Source organism: Echiichthys vipera (assembly GCF_963691815.1).
Source record: "Echiichthys vipera genome assembly, chromosome: 5".
NCBI lineage: Eukaryota > Metazoa > Chordata > Actinopteri > Perciformes > Trachinidae > Echiichthys > Echiichthys vipera.
Genome location: NC_139830.1, coordinates 4,264,976 through 4,287,503, shown reverse-complemented (window position 1 = coordinate 4,287,503; position 22,528 = coordinate 4,264,976). Strand labels below are relative to the sequence as shown.

The following is a 22,528-nucleotide window of genomic DNA, read 5'->3' as shown; positions in this document are numbered from 1 at the left end:
TATAGGTACCAAGCCCCGAACACAGCGACTTCCTGATCGATCCAATCAGGAAGTGCCAAACACTGCAGTTCTCTGAGTGTCCACTAGGGCATGTTTCATAACAGAGCAGTTTCTCATTGACCCCCATGTTAAACAGGCCGTTTACACAGCATCATTAAACCCGTTTAAGGTCTGGGACAAAATAACATTCTAGTCTGTATGTTTAGGTCACATCTCCATGACAACACTGAAGGGCGGGGTGAACTTCTTTGCACCAGGCTAGTTTTTATTTTATTGGAGGTTAAAGTGTATGAATAATTGGGGGCGTGGCCTCTTGAGTGACAGCTAGCTGCTGGCCCTCACTTCTCCTCGGAGGTAAACGTCAGCCAGATGGACGTACGCCCCTCCCCCCAACGTCACATACATGCCCTTTTTTGGTAAGAGGAAATGAGACGGAGTCAAAGTCTGACAAGATGGAGACTCCTGTAGGCGAGGACGATTGGATAAAGTTGAGACAACGACCCCGACATGTATGCTACGTCCATGTTTTATACATTCTATGAACGGTGCTAGATACCATCAGCGTAGGAGATAAACTGAGGATTTAGTCAACAATGCAGGAAAAAATAAAATCACCTTGGCTTTCAGGGCTTCCGTATCGGTCGTAGTGATGTGAAGCTTTATGGTAAATGGACTTGTACTTATAAAGCGCCTTTCTAATCTTCTGACTATTCAAGGCGCTTTCACATTATTAGTACTTAAGAGGCTGCACAGGTTTCCTATTTGCACATTCGGTCGCAGGACATTTCCTCTGATTGAAGTGGTAATTTGTGACTGCAGCTCACAATACATGCGGTCCTTTCCCGTCTGTAGTTGGATAAGATGTGTGCTAGCTGCTTTCTCCAGGTAGGGAATGAGTCCTGACCCCAAGTGAAGGAGTTCAAGTACCTCGGGATCATGTTCACGAGTGAGGGGACGATGGAGCGTGAGTTTGGCCGGAGAATCAGAGCAGCGGGGGCGGTGCTGCAGTCGCTCTACCGCACCGTTGTGACGAAAAGAGAGCTGAGGAAGACAAAGCTCTGGATCTACAGGTCAATCTTTGGTCATGAAAGCTGGGTCAGGACCCAAAGAACTAGGTCGCGGGTACAAGCGGCCGAAATGTGTTTCCTCAGGAGGGGGGCTGGAGTCTCCCTTAGAGAGAGGGGGAGAAGTTCAGCATCCGTGAGGAACTCGGAGTAGAGCCGCTGCTCCTTTGCGTTGAAAGGAGCCAGTTGAGGTGGTTCAGGATCATCTAGTAAGGATGAACCCTGGGCGCCTCCCTAGGGAGGTGTTCCAGGCACGTCCAGCTGGGAGGAGGCCTCGGGGAAGACCCAGGACCAGGTGGAGAGATTAGATCCCCCAGTTAGAGCTGGTTAATGTGGCCCGGGGAAAGGGAAGTTTGGGGTCCCCTGCTAAAGCTGCTGCCCCCGCGACCCGACCCCGGATAAGAGGAAGAAGATGAGATGAGATAATGTACAAATGAACAAAAAGCAAGGAACAAATACGTCGTCTTTAATAAACTACAATCACATAACTCACGACATTGAAATCCAGGTTAATTCATTCAACACAGAAGAAGAAGACGACGACTTACATGATGTAGGACACGTTTGTTAAACTCGAGAAAGAACGGCTTCATGTGGAAATCATTTTGAAGTCCTTATACATCATCATCATCATCCCCGACAATCAAAACCTCAACCAACACGAAGCTAGCATCTTTAGCATCACGAAGCTAAACTGACCACCTGAGTTTTTTTTACTTAAATCATACGCTGTGTTTTTTTTATTGCAGTGCCGCCGCGGTATGATGAATCACATGACTTGAGTTAACCTGAAGCGTGGGAGGGCGGAGGGACTTCCAGAGCAGGACATTAAAGCACTGAAGTCTGTTCTGTTGTTGTTAATTATTAAAAAAAACATCGAAAGATCCAAGAAAGTGGAGGTTTTTAACGACGGGAGAAAGTTTTAAACAATAAATAAAAACAAATAAATCACTGAGAGTTGGAAAATACAAAATCAAGAGAAAGAAAACCCAAATAACTGCAATTAATTAAAAAAAATAGGGATAATTAGAAGTGTTTCCTCAGCGACAACCCATTTCCTGTAGTTAATGTTTTAAAATATAAGAGGGGCGAACAGACACGAGCAGGAACGCTTCATCCCCCGACTTTGCAGACTCGTCCCCTAAAAGAAAAAACTAAAACTGTTGTAGTTGTATTCGAATGTGGTCGATAAATACAATTGTTTCACTCTAATGGGGCTCTTATTAAGAGCAAAGTTTATTACGATGTTAAGTGTGGTGCTCTTGATTGTGCCTATCAAGCTGTTCTAGGTCCAGTGTCCAAGGGAAGAAGAAGTCAGATAGATCCTCCTGGATCAGGGAGCGATCTGGAGAGGAGAACGGAACAAGTTAAACACGGTTAATTACATATTTACAAATGTTAAATCACCAAAAATAATATTTTAATGTGTAATTACGCCGCAAAACCACCCCCCTCTCTTTTTTGGCACTAAGGGCGCACTCCCACTGTCCATCCGTACCGTGCCCAAGCACGTTTCACGGCTAAAGTCTAGTTCGTTTGACCAGTGTGAGTGCAACCGTACCGCGTCTAGGAGCGGTACAGTTGCCGTCCACGGCCCGTTTGGGAGAGGTGGGCTTTTGTAAAGCACGTTTGCACATGTACGAGCACGAGAGTGCGCACGTGTACGAGCACGAGGCCTACGGCGGTTCTGAGGTCATTTCCTGTGCGCCTGTTGGGACATAGAAAAAAGAAGGAGGGACCATGCGCGGACATTTCAAACAATGGCGGTGAAAGGTTCACGTTGGTGTGATGCGGAGGTGGAGTGTTTACTGCAGATTTGGTCGATGAAAAGATTCAAAAACAGTCGACAAGACGCACAAAAACTCTGAGGTCTACGGAAAGATCTGGAAACAAAGCCACGCATCGCCATGACGTCATCAATGCGTGTGACGTGTTACGGCGTGATGACGTATAGGCAGCAAGAAGCATTCTCCGAGGCCCAGGTAGTGTGAGTACAAACGGGCCTGGAGGGGGGGACAAGGACCCTAAAGCACGGGGCACGGGACGGACGCACAGTGGGAGGGCGCCCTTACATACACAAAAAAACTGTCTCGATGGCTTATTTGATGTAACAACTATTAACAGTACGGTGAAGGCATTCAAAGGTCTTTTTTAACCACTGATGCTGCTGAAAATAACATCAAACCTCTGCAGCAGCATGAGAAGAGTCCCTACACACAAAACAAAGCAGCAACAGCGTAGTTAGTGAAGCCAGAGTTTATTAAAAGAGTGTTTTAAAGACTTACCTACTGGCCCCTGTACCAGCTCCTCTCATAGTAAAGTCCATTACAGTGGATTACCTGCTGTTATTTTCAGCAGCATTAGTGGTTAAAAAAGACCTTTGAATGCCTTCACCGTACTGCCCCGAGCTAATCACTGTTAACCACATACATTACATTAATAACTGTTAGCGACTCTCCGGGATTTCTCCGTTAAGAGTTCATACACGGAAAAAAAAAACTGTCTCGATCGCTTATTTGATGTACGCAAGTTCCGAAAAAGACCATGGGATGATTTGGTGAATTACACTTTAATACTCACCGGGTTAGCCAGGTCAGTCTTCCGCTGCCAAGCCTTTCTTCTCTTTATTTACCCTCATCTATGACACGGAGAGACATGTGTTACTGATAAGTGAGCGAAAATACTATTCAATTTTATTTACAGTGACAAATCATAACAAAGGTTATCTCAGGACACTTTACAGAGTAGGTAAAGACCACACTCTGTGACTTATTTATGATTTACAGAGACCCAACGATTCCCCCATGAGCAGCAGCAAGTCACAGTATCTTCAATAATAGTAGTAATAATTATTTACTACTTTTACTATACTAGGTCGTGGGTACAAGGGACGATGGAGCGTGAGTTTGGCCGGAGAATCGGAGCAGTGGGGGCGGAGCTGCAGTCGCTCTACCGCACCGTTGTGATGAACAGAGAGCTGAGGAAACAAAGCTCTGGATCTACCGTTCAATCTTGGGTCAGGACCGAAAGAACCAGGTCACGGGTACAAGCGGCCTAAATGTGTTTCCTCAGGAGGGGGTCTGGAGTCTCCCTTAGAGAGAGGGGGAGAAGTTCAGCATCAGTGAGGAACTCGGAGTAGAGCCGCTGCTCCTTTGCGTTGAAAGGAGCCAGTTGAGGTGGTTCAGGATCATCTGGTAAGGATGAACCCTGGGCGCCTCCCTAGGGAGGTGTTCCAGGCACGTCCAGCTGGGAGGAGGCCTCGGGGAAGACCCAGGACCAGGTGGAGAGATTAGATCTCCACACTGGCCTGGGAACGCCTCAGGATCCCCCAGTTAGAGCTGGTTAATGTGGCCCGGGAAAGGGAAGTTTGGGGTCCCCTGCTAAAGCTGCTGCACCCGCGACCCGACCCCAGATAAGAGGTTGAAGATGAGATGAGATGAGATTAACATGCTGTGACATAGTGGGCATGTGCTGTACATGAATGGAGTTTATGCCACTTGCAACACGGGGAGTCGGTCGAGTGCAAAAAAAGGAAAGTTTTCACACTGTGACACAGACTGACACAGCGATGATGTAGTGCGCACAGGTCCGGACTGTAACGGCGGCTGCGCGGCGTACAGTGCATCCGTGTTCAGTTACCTCGTCCAGCTCCTTCTTGGTCTCGTCCTCCATGCGTCGGATGTCGTCCATCGTCAGATCGATCCAGTTGTCGATCCAGCAGAACAGCTGTCTGTGGAAGTTGGTGAACACGCGCTTCTCCATCTGGAAAGAGACCGGGCGAGAAACAGAAATATAAAGAACTCTTTAGACAGTTTCCACGTGTCAACTCCACAGTGTCAGGAGAATCATGTCTGGATTTTTGGTGTCTTGTTCCTACGTAGACATAGAAATTCCAGTCTACTTTAGTCGTTTTGTAGTAATTTTGGGTCTTTGTGCTCATTGTCACAGTCTTTGGAAACGTTTTGCATCTATTTTTTAGTCATTTTGGGGTTTTTTGCAGTGGTTTTGCATCTCTGTGATTGTTTTGCATGTATTTTTAGTCATTATGCATCTTTTTGTAGTGGTTGTGCATCACTTTTGGTCATTTTGCATCTATGTTTAGTCATCTTGCATCTACTTTTAGTCATTTTGCATCTTTTATTGGTGAGTTTGAATCTATTTTTAGCCATTTTGCATCTCTGTGATGGCTTTGCATCCATTTTTAGTCATTTTGGGCATTTTTGCAGTGGTTTTGAATCTATTTTTAGCCATTTTGCATCTCTGTGATGGCTTTGCATCCATTTTTAGTCGTTTTGGGTGTTTTTGCAGTGGTTTTGCATCGATCTTTAATCGTCTTACATCTACTTTTACTCTTTTTGCATCTTTTATTGGTGAGTTTGCATCTATTTTAGTCATTTTGCATCTTTTTCTGGTGGTATGGCATCTATATTAAGACATTTAATGTTTCTATTTTGTAGTTTTGTTACTCCCTTCAGGCATTTTACATATGTTTTTAATCATTTTGTGTGTATTTGTCGTCATCTTTTGTCTCCATGTGGTCGTTCCGTGTCTTATTTCAGTCATTTAGCTTCTCTCGTGGTCGTTTTGCATCTCTATTGTCTTTTTTTTCCTCTTTATGGTCATTTTTGGTTGTTTTGTGTATACTTGTGGTCATTTAACATCTCTTTGTGATCATTTTGTGTTTTTTCAGCAACATTTTATGAGTCAGGGCCCCTGAATTTATGGGCCCCTGGGCCCCGTAGGCCCGTTCCGTGCACATACAGCTCCTCTGGGTGATTTCATGTTTGCAGTGCACTTGTGAAAGGGGATAATTATTGTGTGGTAATTTAATCCCAAGCCACACACATGTTCCTCTGTGAAGTAAATATATCCCAAGAATCATATTTTCTACTGGAAAACAAACTGTTTACCTTTTGAATGACATTTTCGATGGTGGTCTGTAGTCCAAACCACTGGAAGTCCACAGTGACTAGTTTATAGGCACACATGTGTGGCCAGTCTTTTCTGGTAGCCAGGTCTTCCTGCAAACACACAAATGTGCAGTTAACATAAAAACACAACATCTTTAAACCCTAACTCTTTAATTTCTTTACTGAAGTGAGCAACAGTGTACCTGCCACCCGGGTCCCAGAGGCCCTCTGCCCGTCTTCTCTGACTTAAAGATCGCTGGATCCTGTTCTTGTCTGTAGTCCTGCAGAGTGAACGACACCAGTACGATGATGTAAAGAGTTGCCATGACAAATATGAAGCGATCAATTTAAGCTAAAAGCTTAAGCAATTCAATTCACTTTCATTTACAGTGACAAATCATAACAAGAGTTATCTCAGGACACTTTACATACAGAGAAGGTAAAGACCACACTCTGTGACTTATTTAGGATTTACAGAGACCCAACAATTCCCCCATGAGCAGCAATAAGTGGTGGTTAGCACTGTCGCCTCACAGCGAGAGGGTTCCTGGTTTGAATCCCGGCTGGGGCCCTTCTGTGTGGAGTTTGCATGTTCTCCCCGTGTCTGCGTGGGTTTTCTCCGGGTTCTCCGGTTTCCTCCCACAGTCCAAAGACGTGCAGGTGTTCGGTTCATTGATGACTCTAAATCACCCGTAGGTGTGAATGGTTGTCTGTCTCTGTTCGTCTCTATGTGCCCTGTGATAGACTGGCGTCCTGTCCAGGGTGGACCCCGCCTCACGCCTGTCAGCTATCAGCCCCGCGACCCCAAGCGGTTGAAGATAAATGACTGAATGAATATAAAGTTTTAATCCAGCAATCTTGTGCACACAGTGGAGACGAGAATGTTCCAGAAGGTAAAACATGACTGGGTCCTGACGGGAAGAGTCTGACCCCAAACTCGGGCTTGTTTCTAAAAAAAACAAGCAAATTTGTCGCCCTTACCTTTGAGTTTATGCAGCTTCTGTCGGCGATGTCGATGTCCACTACCTGCCTTTTGTCCAGTTTGCTTTGCTCCAGTCCGTGCACCTGCAGCAACGCAAACATCACACCATCAGCGCTTAACTCATACGGAAGACGAAGTACGACCACAACTATAGTTTGGACTGTTGCCAGATTACATGACTTACGTTTTCTGCTTTCCCCATGTCCGGCTTGTGCCACGTCTCAATGGTAATAGAGAACTTTTCTTTCATGTATTCATTCTGCGGGTATGAGAATAGGCAGTCAATATTGTTGTGCGTGAGGGCTGCACCATATGAGAGAAACATTGATTTATTACACAAACAAGCCTTTGTTCAGTGTCAGATTTCCTAAAACCATAAAGTAAATCTATTTAATCTGATGTGATTTTTTTTAAAATGTGTATGTGACTCTGCCACAAGGGGGCACTGGCGTCAACAGCCTTTGCAAACAGATGCTATGTGTTAGAATAAATACATTTGTGATTGTGCAATAAGCGTTTTATGCCTTAACTTTTTAATATTGCCATTAAATAATTACTTTTTTTAACAGTGTGATGCAGTTAGTGTTAAATTGTTGGGACGGTTGGAGCGTAAGTTGATGTCACAATGGCAATAAAAACATTTTTATTGTACAGCCCTGATGTGCATGTATATGAAATGCTGTTTAATTCAATATTTAATAAATAATTACAAATCAAATCCACTTAACTAAATAAATACATGTATTATAAAATAAATGTACATTTAAATGAATAAATTATAAAATAAAAATCAACTTAAATAAATAAATATGAAATTACAAAATAAAAGTCAACTTAAATAAATAAAATGTAATAAAATAAAAGTCGACTTAAATAAATAAATGTATTATAAAATAAAAGTCAACTTAAATAAATAAATGTATTAAAAAATAAAAGTCAACTTAAATAAATAAATGTAATAAAATAAAAATCCACTTAAATAAATAAATGCATTATAAAATAAAAATCCACTTAAATAAATAAATGTAATAAAATAAAATTCACAAAAATAAATAAATGTATTATAAAATAAAATAAATAAAGTCCAGTTGAATAAATAAATATGGAATTATAAAATAAAAGTCCACTTAAATAAATAAATGTATTACAAAATAAAAGTCAACTTGAATAAATGTATTGTAAAATAAAAGTCCACTTAAATAAATAAATAAATCTATTTCAGGATCATTTCATAGCCAAATTTATTAATTGATGTTCTTATTAATTAATTTAATATTTAATAAAACTGAAATCCATATTAAAGTGCAAACACAAAGTGAAGGCAATCACATTAATGTGTTTAACTCTGCTAATGTACTTTAATATTCAGAACACAGTTAGTGAGTTAAACTCAAAAACAATGTACTCACGGTGATGACTGCGTCAGAAGAACAGGTCGACATGATGGATCGGACATGGAAGAGAGGAGGTTTTAGATCATACACACATTCAAGCACATTTCAAACAGCTGGGGTTCGTCTTTACTGTACAACTAAATACACAGTGTGTGTGTGTGTGTGTGTGTGAGAGTGAGTGAGTGAGTGAGTGAGTGAGTGAGTGAGTGAGTGAGTGAGTGAGTGAGTGAGTGAGTGAGTGAGTGAGTGAGTGAGTGAGTGAGTGAGTGAGTGAGTGAGTGAGTGAGTGAGTGAGTGAGTGAGTGAGTGAGTGAGTGAGTGAGTGAGTGAGTGAGTGAGTGTGTGTGTGTGTGTGTGTGTGAGAGCTGGGACTCACCGGTTTTACAGTAAGGATATGCGTTCCAGGCCTTCTCGTGAACCTCCAGGGAACCTTTTGGAGCAAGCCGACGGATTGCACTCGGAACTTTACTGCAGAGACACAAGCGCGCTGATGAAGTCACACGAGTACGCGCCATCGCAGAACGTCACTTCGCGCACAGACACAACAGCCGTTTACTCATATATACTTCAGAGAGCGGACGGGACGCAGGTGGGTGAAATTATACACCGTTAAGGAAAATATGAATTACATTCTATAAGATGTAACAGAGAGAAGAGCTACAGTCCACTGCTCTCTATTAAGAGAAACGGTGTGTGCGCGGAGTGGACCTCCGCCGCGGAGATGAACAGTGTTTGTGATTTCACAAACTGCTGTTGCCATTAGAGACTTATGCAGACACACATGGGGAAACAGGGTTTTATAAAGATATGTTTTTTAGGAGACGATCTAGAGAGGAAACGCAAAAGTAGTGTTGCGTTCTCACTTTTTATTCTGCGTTTAGACGAGCGTCTCTGTGGGGGAAATCTGCGTGCGTACGGTGCCGCAAAAGTGTGTGAAATTCGATGTAGTGCGCATGCCAGGCCCCTAGTCGGTACATGGATGTTACATAAACGCGTATGCGACGAGAGCCAGTGTGAGCACATCAGAGCACACTTCGTTACTTGCTTTTTTTAACCCTTTGGACGGAAACGCAATGTTGGAGCGTTTTTAAGAGGTCGCCGTCCAAACCAAAAGGTAAAACTAAATATTTTGCTGTTTTCACCCGAGAGCATTGTCTTGTAAACAGAGCCTTAGATCGGTCTAACATGTTCGACCGGTCTTATAGTAATTTTTCTGCTAGATTAGTCTTGACATTTTAAACTATTTTGGGCCTAAAAAGTTGGCCGCCCTGCCTCCTATTTCTGGACTTCAACACAGAGACGCAAGTGCTTCTTGCTGCCTATACGTCATCACGCCGTAACACGTCACATGCATTGATGGCGTCATCGCGATGCGGCACTTTGTTTACAAAAGCGCGCAGTCTTTTGGCCACATAATGGAAAGCAGCGCAGAAAACATGGTAACGTTTTTGGCTTTGTGGTTTTTTAGGACTCATCGTGATGCGGCACGACCCCGTTTAGTCGACGTTGCAAGGCGACAACATTGTTTGAAATGTCCGCGCATGGTCCCTCCTTCTTCTTTCTATGTCCCAAAAGGCGCACAGGAAATGACCTCAGAACCGCCGTAGGCCTCGTGCACGTACACGTGCGCACGCTAAAGCCCACCTCTCCCAAACGGGCCGTGAACGGCAAGCGTACCACTCCTAGGCGCGGTACGGTTGCACTCACACTGGTCAAACGAACTAGACTTTAGCCGTAAAACCTGCTTGGGCACGGTACGGATGAACAGTGTGAATGCGCCCTTAGCTGTGAAATTACAGTATGCACCTAAATCACTTCGCATTTGCAAATGTATTTCGTGTTGCCGTTCACCAACAGCGGGCTGTCATGGCAATGCCGACCCTTGGAGGTTCCAAAAGCGTGAGGCGTTTGCAGTCGCCGCGTACCTCTGAAGGTAGTAGATCTTGTGGGTGTACTGTCCCTTCTCTCCATCCTTCTCATAGGGCTCGTTGATGATCACCTCCACACCTTCTCCTCCACCCGTCTCGTTCTTACTGGCCTCTGCTACGGCATACAGCTGACCCACTTGGTACTGGAGGGGACAAAAGAGGAGAGCACGGTCGTTGCAGTTAACAGATATATTTAAACATTAACGAATTCAATTGATTTCTTCATCGTGAACAGTGGGTTCGTGCTTGTAGCCATGCAACCGTAGCGTTTAGTTTACTTTATCAATGGATACTTTTGTTCACCACAGAATTTTCTCCTCCTGGACGGTGAGTTCAAAGACCCCTGTGGAGAATCCTTCCGTCATGACCTCTATTAACCATTCAAGGAAATGACCTCGAGTTAACCGCTTTCCTTTAGGTATCCAAGACACACACTTCAGCACCAGAAAACCAGCGCAGTAAGCTGTTTTCTTAACGCCGTCCCCTCTCTTCCTGTTCCCCTTCCTTCTCCTCCAGCCACCACAGTTCAAACCCTTCCTGAGTCAGACCAAAGTGCTGCGACACTGGAAAGAGTGACTCACACCACTGGAGCCGTCGGCCGGGCCCACACACACACACACTCACACTGAACACACACACAGAAACTCTGCCTGGAGTTGCACAAAGGATGCGTCATGCAACCACGGTTGGGGGGGGGTAACGAGTCACATATTCAAAATACAACATTTGAGTAACGGTGTTCTCTCACGGTTTAATTTGGTGGTATTCTGAATACAGTTGATTACAGGTCATGTGACAGGAAGGTGCTTTTGGAAATGTGAGACGGATTAGTTTAGCGAACCTAAGTAACCAAAAGTATTCCTCAAAGCAAGTTCAGTCCAAAGCAACTGGACTTGGTTATTTGTCTAGGAAGACGTTTCACCTCTCATCTGGACCAGTCCCAGCCTGGTCCCGGTCCTGGACCAATCCCAGCCTGGTCCCGGTCCTGGACCAATCCCAGCCTGGTCCCAGTCCTGGTCCAGTCCCAGCCTGGTTCTGGTCCTGGTCCAGTCCCAGTCCCAGCCTGGTCAGATGCGTACATGAACTGATGAAGCCTCTTGGATGAGAGGTGAAACGTCTTCCTAGACAAACAACCAACGAGGACCTGGAACAGGGGTGTCAAACTGATCCAGTAAAGGGCCGTGTGGCTGCAGGTTTTCATTCCAACCAATCCACCTGACTCGATGGGGCGCGGGTGGAGAGGGAGGGGGGGACAAGTACCCTAAAGCCCGGGGCGCGGTGCGGAAGGACAGTGTGAGTGCGCCCTGAGACGCATACCCCTATTTGAGAAACAATGCTGTAGTGTGTTCAACTCATAAAAGGCATTTAACCAGTAGGGCTGCGACTAATGGTTATTTTCAATTAATCTGTCGATCATTTTCTTGATTATTTGGTTAATTGTTTTGTCCATATGTGAAAAATGTGGACATCAGAGCCCAAGATGACGTCCTCAAACGTCTCGTTTTGTCCACGATTCAAATATTTCCCGTTTATGGTCAAAGAGGAGAAAAGAAACTGGAAAATATTCACATTTAAAAAACAGAAATCAGAGAATTTCCAATGTTTCAAAAGCAATTAAATTGACTTTGAATCAAAATAAAAAAAGAATGGAGAATAATTTCATAGTTGACCATTAAGGGCGGCAGTAGCTCAGTCCATAGGTGACTTGTGGTGGCTGGAGCGGTGCCAGTTCATCTCCTGGGCACTGCCGAGGTGCTGTTGAGCAAGGCAACTGCTCGGGGCGCCGATCACTGGCAGCCCTCTCGCTCTAACATCTCTCCATTAGTTGCATGTATTTAGGTCCTGTGTGTGTGTGTGTGTGTGTGTGTGTGTGTGTGTGTGTGTGTGTGTGTGTGTGTGTGTGTGTGTGTGTGTGTGTGTGTGTGTGTGTGTGTGTGTGTGTGTGTGTGTGTGTGTGTGTGTGTGTGTGTGTGTGTGTGTGTGTGTGTGTGTAACATGAATTACAATAATAGAGTGAAAATATCAAATTTCCCTGTTTGCGGGACTAATAAAGTAATTCTTCTTCTTAACCGAGGTAGATCACAGTGCATTTTGGTCTTTGCTGTAGCAACGGTGGCGTCTTTGTTTGGTTAATCGGGCGACAGTTGGTGAGAGCGGCGGTGACACATCTGCTGCCATTTGTGGTTTCGTTGGACAAAAGATTTAAATCAAGCCACGCCCTCTTCTCCCCGGCGACACAGCGCCTTTAATGTTAGTAATCCAGTTCGGTAGCAGTGGATGCTCGGCCTCGCTGCTGTGAGTAGGAACTGAGGAATGTGGCCGGTCGTGTATAACCGGCGTGTCGTCTCATGGTAAAGGAACGTCAGAAGTGACGTCTCAGACCCTTCGTGAGCAGCTCAGGGACAAAGAAGCGAGCGGCTGAACCCTCACGGGAGGTGGTCATCAACACTGGGGAAGACGTGTCGAGGCAAAGTGTCGTCTGTCCAGTTTGTCAGAGAGAGAATCATCCTGATGGTTCTAATCCTGCAGCTCGCTGACGGAAACAAGGCGTGGACTGTGAAGGAACGTTTTATTGCTTTATATATTCTGGGTATCAAAAAGATTTCTGACTTGACTTCTCTGTAAGTCACCTATTCAAGCACACTTATAAATGCTGAAGCAGCCGTTTAATCGATTAATGATGTTGTATTTATTCTAAATAGACGTGAAACTGTGTGAAAATGTCATCACGATTAAAATACTGCATGCATGCAAACGTCTCATCTCATCTTCAGCCTCTTATCCGGGGTCGGGTCGTGGGGGCAGCAGCTTTAGCAGGGGACCCCAAACTTCCCTTTCCCGGGCCACATTAACCAGCTCTAACTGGGGGATCCTGAGGCGTTCCCAGGCCAGTGTGGAGATCTAATCTCTCCACCTGGTCCTGGGTCTTCCCCGAGGCCTCCTCCCAGCTGGACGTGCCTGGAACACCTCCCTAGGGAGGCGCCCAGGGTTCATCCTTACCAGATGATCCTGAACCACCTCAACTGGCTCCTTTCAACACAAAGGAGCAGCGGCTCTACTCCGAGTTCCTTACGGATGCTGAATTTCTCCCCCTCTCTCTAAGGGAGACAACTCCGAGTTCCTCACGGATGTGAGCACAGTGTTCGCATTTCCACTCGGTTTTCATCGTGCAATGCTAACTTCTCCAACGTTAGCTGCTCTGTTTCAACAATGTAGGCTTAAATAGACGTGCGTGCATGCTGCCTGAAATTCACCACGCTGTTCGGAGCAGTTACCAGTGATTAGCCACTAATTAATGGATTCCACTGAAACACTGCAGGCATGTGCATGTCCGAGACATAGAGACACTTCTGTCGGAGTTGCGTTATAACCGAGCCGTCGGGTGTGCTCCCATAAAGTCAGGGGCGCTGGCTCGTAAAATGTTGCTGTAAAAGAAAAGGAAATGATCTCAAAGAATACACAAAACCACCAAAACTGACAACAAAGAGACAGAAATTACTATAGGGACGTAAAACGACCACGAAGAGATGCTAAATGACTGAAAATAGACAAAAAATAACGCCAAAGGCGTGCAAAATGATTAAAAATAGAGAAACAAAACGACATAGAAATGCAAAATGGCTTTAAATAGATGCAAAACCTCCACAAATAAGATGCAAAATGACTAAAAAATAGATGCAAAACCACCACAAAAAGATGCAAAATGACTAAAAACAGATGCAAAACCTCCACAAACAGATGCAAAATGACTAATAATAGATGCAAAACCACTACAAAAAGATGCAAAATGACTAAAAATTGATGCAAAATGACTAAAAATTGATGCAAAATGACTAAAAATAGATGCAAACCCACCACAAAAAGATGCAAAATGACTTAAAATAGATGCTAAATCACCACAAAAAGATGCAAAATGACTAAAAAGAGATGCAAAACCACAGGAAAAGATGCAAAATGACATAAAATAGATGCAAAACAAATCACAGAGATGCAAAACCACCACATAGACGTAGGAAACAACTAAAAAATTGACATAAATGAGCACAAAGAGAAACAAAATGTCTAAAAAAACGAGTAAGGGTCGACTCTTTGAAGGTGGGTGGGCTGACGTGTCTGCGCCCAGGGGCCCGTGGGAGGAAATGACGTATGCGTTGATTTACATACAGAGTGGAGCAATCAGATCACGAGTGGTCTCTGCGGACGCACGTGGACAGACTGTACTGAGAGCTGAGCGCTCGCGATCAGACGTTTTAAAAAACAGGTCTCTTAGTTACTCAACTCACGCAGGAATCCAGCGAGGGCTTCACGCTGAAAGGGATCAGAGGAAAAGCCGGTCAAACAGCAAACGGGTGATTACGTGGCTTAGAGAAATACCGGCTCCTGCTTTGTGTTAAGCAGAAGAAAAACAAAGAGCGCGGTTGTTGTGTGGAACATTAGGATTAAACGTGCCGGGAGGGGTGGTTCTTCCATACGGCACAGATCTAATGAAGGGGAAAGGTAAAGAGGCTGATAACCACAAAGGTAGAGCAGATTAAAACACAGCTTTCTGGACCTGATAGCCAAAGTGTTTCTACCGCAAGGGCATCTGAAGGCAGCCTGAAGCGACAGTCCTGAGAGGGGGCCCGCAGCAGCACGTCAGGACACACACATAACGTGCCGTTCCCGAGGTAGAGCCACTTAGTGAAGTATGCGCTCTGTAACGCTCCTAATCGTCTGCACAGGCAGTGAGAGCCGATGGACGCTGATAACGGAAACGTGTTTGTCGGCAGCGTGCGGAGTTTGAAACGGCATTCCAGTGACAACGACCAGGAGTGGGAGAAGAAATAAAGAGCCGCTGCTGAAGAAAAAGGTGCAACATCTCCACGGGGATGCGTGATTTTTGCAGGAAGTGATGTCAGATCGCTGTCAAATATGGACGCAGAAAAACGTATTGTACAGCCAAAGTGAGCTGAACAGTACGAACTTTAAAATGCCACGCGTCGAATGTTGAATTGTTCACCGAGAGCTTCAAGTGTGATGTAAACCCTGCACCTCAAATACGTTTTTCATTGTCTTTTAGTGCGTGTGCGCGTGTGCACGTGTGTGTGTGTGTGTGAGACTCTTTCGCGTATCAAGAAATGTTCATTCAGTCGCTTTCACACTTGGCAGGTGTGTTGGTGAGGAAGGGAGGGGAGTGTCGAGTGAAGTCGATTATAAAACATTATCTGTGCAGAGATTCTCTGTCATCTCTGTGTCTGACTCAATGAGGAAACCAACAGATAAGGACACTCAACTCATCTCATCTCTCATCTTCAGCCTCTTATCAGGGGTCGGGTCACGGGGGCAGCAGCTCCAGCAGGGGACCCCAAACTTCCCTTTCCCGGGCCACATTAACCAGCTCTAACTGGGGGATCCTGAGGCGTTCCCAGGCCAGTGTGGAGATCTAATCTCTCCACCTGGTCCTGGGTCTTCCCCGAGGCCTCCTCCCAGCTGGACGTGCCTGGAACACCTCCCTAGGGAGGCGCCCAGGGTTCATCCTTACTAGATGATCCTGAACCACCTCAAATGGCTCCTTTCAACGCAAAGGAGCAGCGGCTCTACTCCAAGTTCCTCACGGATGCTGAACTTCTCCCCCTCTCTCTAAGGGAGACTCCAGACCCCCTCCTGAGGAAACACATTTCAGACGCTTGTACCCGCGACCTGGTTCTTTGGGTCCTGACCCAGCTTTCATGACCACAGGTGAGGGTAGGAACCAAGATGGACCGGTAGATCCAGAGCTTTGCCTTCCTCAGCTCTCTTTCGGTCACAACGGTGCGGTAGAGCGACTGCAACACTCACTCACTCGTGAACATGATCCCGATAAGGACACTGCAAACGTATATTAGGGCACACTCCCACTGTCCTTCCACACCGCGCCCCGGGCTTTAGGGTCCTTGTCCCCCCCTCCAGGCCCGTTTGTACTCACACTACCTGGGCCTCGGAGAATGCTTCTTGCTGCCTATACGTCATCACGCCGTAACACGTCACACGCATTGATGACGTCATGGCGATGCGTGGCTTTGTTTCCAGATCTTTCCGTAGACCTCGGAGTTTTTGTGCGTCTTGTCGACTGTTTTTGAATCTTTTCATCGACCAAATCTGCAGTAAACACTCCACCTCCACATCACACCAACCTGAACCTTTCACCGCCATTGTTTTAAATGTCCGCGCATGGTCCCTCCTTTTTTCTACGTCCCAACAGGCGCACAGGAAATGACCTCAGAACCACCGTAGGCCTTGTGCTCGTACACGTGCGCACGCTCGTGCTCGTACATGTGCAGACGTGCTTTACAAAAGCCCACCTCTCCCAAACGGGCCGTGTCAGGTGAGCGTGCTGCTCCTAGGCACGGTACGGTTGCACTCACACTGGTCAAACGAACTAGACTTGAGCCGTGGAACCTGTTTGGGCACGGTACGGATGGACAGTGTGAGTGCGTTCTTATTCATCTCTGGGACATTTCCACTCAACTATCGTCCCTGATCACATTAAAGGCAACAAACGAGTTCTTACCTCCTCCACTGAGATGGGCAGAACGATTCGGCTGAAACACACAGAAAGAAAACAAGACGTTAGGGCGCAGAGATTCAGATCAGCACTGAAACAGACAATACAACGATTATACTGATATCTTGATAACGACCACAATAAGTTTCTGGTAAATCAATAAATAAATAGTTTCTATGAAATAACCACATTGTAGAGTCAGTTTCTGTAGCCCCAAAAATAAATATACATTTATTTAAATACTATTTTTTCTTCTAGTTTTTTACCTTTATTGCAATAGATTTATAAATCAGTGTGTCCAAACTATTTCCAGTATATTTACTTATGTTTGCAATTTATTATTAGAAATAAAATGCGTTTAATACTCCAGATGGTACACACCTGTAATTCTAATTAATTATATAATTATATAATCATTTAGATAAATAATTAATTCTAGAACTAAACAATGATTCAAATAAAAATATTAATAATTAGGAAACAAAATATCAAACAAATAAAAATCAGCAGTAACCAGAGAGAGACTCAAACCCACACTTTAAGACAAATAAATATAAATACTATTAAGAACTTTAGAGCAAAATATTAATTACTATTCATTTTCTGACCTAATATGTGCTTGTTATGATCAATTAAGACGACGTAATTATGTTTAAAACCACGAAAAAACACCATATTTATGTTGTTCCTTCTCCCAAACAGCATTTTTAGACTTGTGTTATGATTATTTTTCATTTTATTTTATTGTATCACATTTGATTTACTCGCCTCGTCCATTAAACACTTTATTTTACTTTATTTTGTTGAATAACTGAGGGATGCCGAGCCCCTCCGCGTGTCCTTTTTTTAAACGTGCTAAATAAACCAAATCCAACCATGCATCAGGGTTTATATCCAGAGCTTTAAAGAGCGTATTTGGACTCGATTCCTGGTTATTATGAACATGTATCGTTACACGGTTGGGGTTTAGGAAGTACGGAGACGGTTACTTCTCCATCGCAGGAACCTGCAGAAGAGGAAATGATAGAAAACTGCAATCACAGAGAGAGAGGACGGATAAAACCTGGGACTTTGGGATGGAAACGCGGCGTGTGCATCTCTCTGTCTCTAGTGCGCCTCGATACAAAAGCCAATTAATCTCCACCTGTTGCCAGTGAAGCAGAGGCCTGAATATTTCATTAGAACAGATCAGAGTGAAAGAGGAGCCGTCCACGCGGCCACGTAGGTAGGAACGCACGGCCGGTGCAATGAAAAAGATATACACACGCCTGTATTGCGGAGTTTAAAAAGGGTTACGGGCATGATAATCCACTAAAAGCGTCCATTTAATCTGATTTTAAAGTGTTTTTTAACTCCTCCTATGCAGAATAATAATAATAATAATAATAATAATAATAATAATAATAATGTTAAGAGAGCACAGAACGTCTTCACTTCCCCCAACGTAAACTTAAAAACAGGACTTTACCTCCTACAACCACACTTTAAAACATCTGAACTAACCCTTTAAGATGATGTTACATTATTATTCTGCATAGGAGGAGTTAAAAATCACTTTAAAATCAGATTAAATGGAGCTTTTAGTGGATTATCATGACCATAACCCTTTTCAAACTCTGCACTACAGACTCTTTGTTAAAACCCAGAGTTTAAAAAGGGTTATGGGCATGATAGTCCACTAAAAGCGTCCATTTATCTGATTTTAATGTGTTTTTTTACTCCTCCTATGCAGAATAACAATGTAAAATCCTTTTAAAGGGTTAGTTCAGATGTTTTAAAGTGTGGTTGTAGGAGGTAAAGTCCTGTTTTTAAGTTTACGTTGGTGGAAGTGAAGCTGTTCTGTGCTCTCTTAACATTATTATTCTGCATAGGAGGAGTAAAAAAGCACATTAAAATCAGATTAAATGGACGCTTTTAGTTAAAAATCATGACCATAACCCTTTTTAAACTCTGCACTTTAGACTCTTTGTTAAAACCCAGAGTTTAAAAAGGGTTATGGGCATGATAATCCACTAAAAGCTTCCATTTAATCTGATTTTAAAGTGTTTTTTTACTCCTCCTATGCAGAATAATAATGTAAAATCATTTTAAAGGGTTAGTTAGCTCTCTTTACATTATTATTCTGCATAGGAGGAGTAAAAAAAACACATTAAAATCAGATAAATGGACGCTTTTACTGTATTTTTTGGACTATAAGTCGCAGTTTTTTCCATTGTGTGGCCAGTGGTGTGTAATCCACTGTAATGGACTTTACTATGAGAGGAGCTGGTACAGGGGCCAGTAGGTAAGTCTTTAAAACACTCTTTTAATAAACTCTGGCTTCACTAACTACGCTGTTGCTGCTTTGTTTTGTGTGTAGGGACTCTTCTCATGCTGCTGCAGAGGTTTGCTGTTATTTTCAGCAGCATTAGTGGTTAAAAAAGACCTTTGAATGCCTTCACCTTACTGCCCCGAGCTAACCACTGTTAGCCACGTCCGACTGTTAGCGACTCTCCTGGATTTCTCCGTTAATAGTTGTTACACGAAAAAAACTGTCTAGATGAGTGTAGTTGCAGAAAAAGACCCTGGGATGTTTTTACGCCGGGATTTCACTTAAAACTAAAGTCCCAGCTAAACAAAAGTATCACTTTAAGTGTACGCCATATCTAGAGTATTTTCACAGCTTTACCTTGTTTTCAAACAGCCTCCATTGACAAAAACAGACCTCACAGAACACAGGAGTTGTCGGTTAGTTAGCTAGTTAGTCAGTTTTGTTTGTTCCTAACACTTTTAAAACACCAGAAATCACAATAGCACAAATGAACTAACAGATAAAGGCAGAAGTTGACCAACAACACTCCTGCGTTTTGGTTAAATCACTGTTTTTGTCAATGGAGTCTGGCGGCTTTGACGAGAGCACAGAACGGCTTCACTTCCCCGACGTAAACTTAAAACAGGACTTTACCTCCTACAACCACACTTTAAAACATCTGAACTAACCCTTTAAAATGATTTTAAATTATTATTATGCTTAGAAAGAGGTAAAAAAAATGCTCCTAATAATAATAATTTAATTTAATCTTTTAAAGGGTTAGTTCAGAAGTTTTGAACAGCCGGACGTGGCTAACAGTGATTAGCTCAGGGCAGCACAGTGAAGGCATTCAAAGGTCTTTTTTAACCACTAATGCTGCTGAAAATAACAGCAAACCTCTGCAGCAGCATGAGAAGAGTCCCTACACACACAACAAAGCAGCAACAGCGTAGTTATTGAAGCCAGAGTTTATTAAAAGAGTGTTTTAAAGACTTACCTACTGGCCCCTGTACCAGCTCCTCTCATAGTAAAGTCCATTACAGTGGATTACCAAAGTCAATCCCAAAGGAAGGAGCCCATTGGTGCTTTGTTTTCTGTGTAGGGACTCTTCTCATGCTGCTGCAGAGGTTTGCTGTTATTTTCAGCAGCATTAGTGGTTAAAAAAGACCTTTGAATGCCTTCACCGTACTGCCCCGAGCTAACCACTGTTAGCCACGTCCAGCAGTTAGCCACTCCTCTGAATTTCTCTGTTAATAGTTGTTACACAAAAAAACTGTCTCCGTGGCTTATTTGATGTATCTAAGTGCAGAAAAAGACCACGGGATGATTTTACGCCGTAATCACACTTTAAAGGAAACTTAAACCAGTTTGCTCGCTGCCCCATCTGCAGCAGTTAGGTTCTCAGCTGTCACCTGTAAACTTCTTCAAAGTGGGGTTATGTTGACCCCCCATCTACTGTGGGTAACACACCGAGTATGTTTAAGTAGCTCTAACAACCACACTTAAAAAATCAGAACTATCCCTTTAATGTACTTTGCACTATGGTCAGATGACAGCCAGCACTGGTGTGCATATGACATGTCATAAATAACCGCCCGGCTCAGGAGTCACTACGATGTATAGAAATAAAAGAGGATCATTCATTCATATACTTCCTTTAACCGAGCAACTCTGAGGACAAACGTGATTTTGTTTGGTTATATGTAAATAACTTGACTTCAATCAAACCCTTATATTTGCAAAGCTCATAAAATGAACCAAACCCCGTCCAAACATTTGCCAATTTTAATGAAATTCCTCATAAATCCACGCACAAGCCTTATGAAATGTGGATTTTGGTGTTTCCTGAACTTTTCATAGGAATTCTCCACTTCGGCATCTATTAAAACATTAAAGATTATATTAAGTTCATGCCAATTACACTTTTAAAGACTTTTAGCCGCACGTAAAGCCTCCTTCCTGCTACCGAATTACAGCGCAATGTCAGCGAGTTAACATCGGTCTGTGTCGCTGTTTTAAATATATAGCTCATCATATATAAGCCGAATTCACCCCCATACCCACAGGAATACATCTAGAATGATTTTATTTTTATCAAACTTGTCTAAATGTTCTTAATAACCAGTAAACCTTGAATTGCCTTAAATTTAAATGGAGTTCCGCGAGTTCCGCACTGGACCTGAAACAACTTAACCCAATAACTCAACCACAGTTGTATAAAAAGATATAAAAAAGATACAAAAATATACTAAAAAGCTACAAAAAGACACAAAAAGATGCAAAAATATACAAAAATGTACAAAAATGACACAAAAATATACAAGAATATACAAAAATATATAAAAAAATATACAAAAAGATATAAAAATATACAAAAAATATATAAAAATATACAGAAAAGACACAAAAGTAAACAAAAAGATACAAAAAAGATACAAAAAAGATACAAAGACACAAAAACATACAAAAAGACACTAAAAGATGGAAAAATATACAAAAAAGATACAAAAAAGACACAAAAAGATACAAAAAAGATACAAAAAGACACCGATAAGATACAAAAAGGTATAAAAAGATACAAAAAAGACACAAAAAGATACAAAAAAAAGCTACACAAAGCTACTAAACCCTCATATATATAGATTTAATAGAGTGTCTCACTGTCCCGGAGGTTAAGGTTCCTGTGCCGCGGTTAATTATTTAAGAAAAGTTGGTGCATTTCACGCCAGTGTCGGTTTCTTCCTCCACTTTGATGAAATTAAATTAAACTAAAACAACAGTTTTATAAAGTTAAATCACTCACAACTCTCGGATGAGCATGGTGCCTCGGGACTTCGTGCAAACGCCGGTTTAAAATCCTCTTTCACGCAGAAAAGCCGCCGTCCCTTCACCGCCGCTCGACGCCTTTCTCCGGGGCTTCTTCCTGGATGATGCCGGGTGTGTGCGGAGGGGGCGCGGCGTCGGCGGAGCAGGAGACACCCACCTTTAGCTCCAGGTAACGCCGCGCTGCGTTCACGGGCACCCGGTAAACCTCGGTCCAGTCTTCATAGTGTGTGAACCTAACGTTTTATTATTATTTTTTTAAACTCTTTATTTATCTTTAAACATAAACATATTCGTGGTGATTTACATAAACAGTCTATTTATAATAATAATAATTTAAAACATCACAAATATTCCTTATTCTATGTGTTATTCTTTCTATATTATATAACTATTTATTTATTTATTTATTTATTTAACTATTTATTTATGTATTTATTTATTTATTGATGTATTTATTTATGTACTTATTTATTTATGTATTTATTTATTTATGTATTTATTTATTTATGTATTTATTTATTCATGTGTTTATTTATTCATTTATTTATGTATTTATTTATTTATTCATGTGTTTATTTATTCATTCATTTATTTATGTATTTATTCATTTA

The 22,528-nt window shown here is 42.8% G+C and overlaps 1 protein-coding gene across 1 annotated transcript; it reads right to left on the bottom strand.

The window, feature by feature from the left end:
• Nucleotides 1–1,509: 1,509 nt before the first annotated feature.
• LOC310947370 (phosphatidylinositol transfer protein alpha isoform-like) lies at nt 1,510–22,018 on the bottom strand. Its single transcript, XM_083914160.1, has 11 exons — nt 21,895–22,018; nt 16,808–16,838; nt 10,276–10,421; nt 8,727–8,818; nt 7,141–7,259; nt 6,956–7,039; nt 6,178–6,255; nt 5,975–6,085; nt 4,704–4,826; nt 3,645–3,702; nt 1,510–2,409 (listed from the first exon to the last, which is right to left on the bottom strand). Exons 1-10 carry the CDS (start codon nt 21,909–21,911, stop codon nt 3,658–3,660), a joined length of 846 nt encoding a protein of 281 aa, XP_083770286.1. The 5' UTR covers nt 21,912–22,018; the 3' UTR covers nt 1,510–2,409; nt 3,645–3,657.
• Between the last annotated feature and the right edge of the window lie 510 nt (nt 22,019–22,528).

Excerpts from the sequence above, each read along its gene's own strand:
- LOC310947370 (XM_083914160.1), bottom strand. Across the intron at positions 7,260-8,726 it reads ATATCCTTACTGTAAAACCG|CCCTCACGCACAACAATATT; the intron begins GTGAGTCCCAGC and ends CATATGGTGCAG. Across the intron at positions 3,703-4,703 it reads CCAAGAAGGAGCTGGACGAG|ATGAGGGTAAATAAAGAGAA; the intron begins GTAACTGAACAC and ends TCCGTGTCATAG.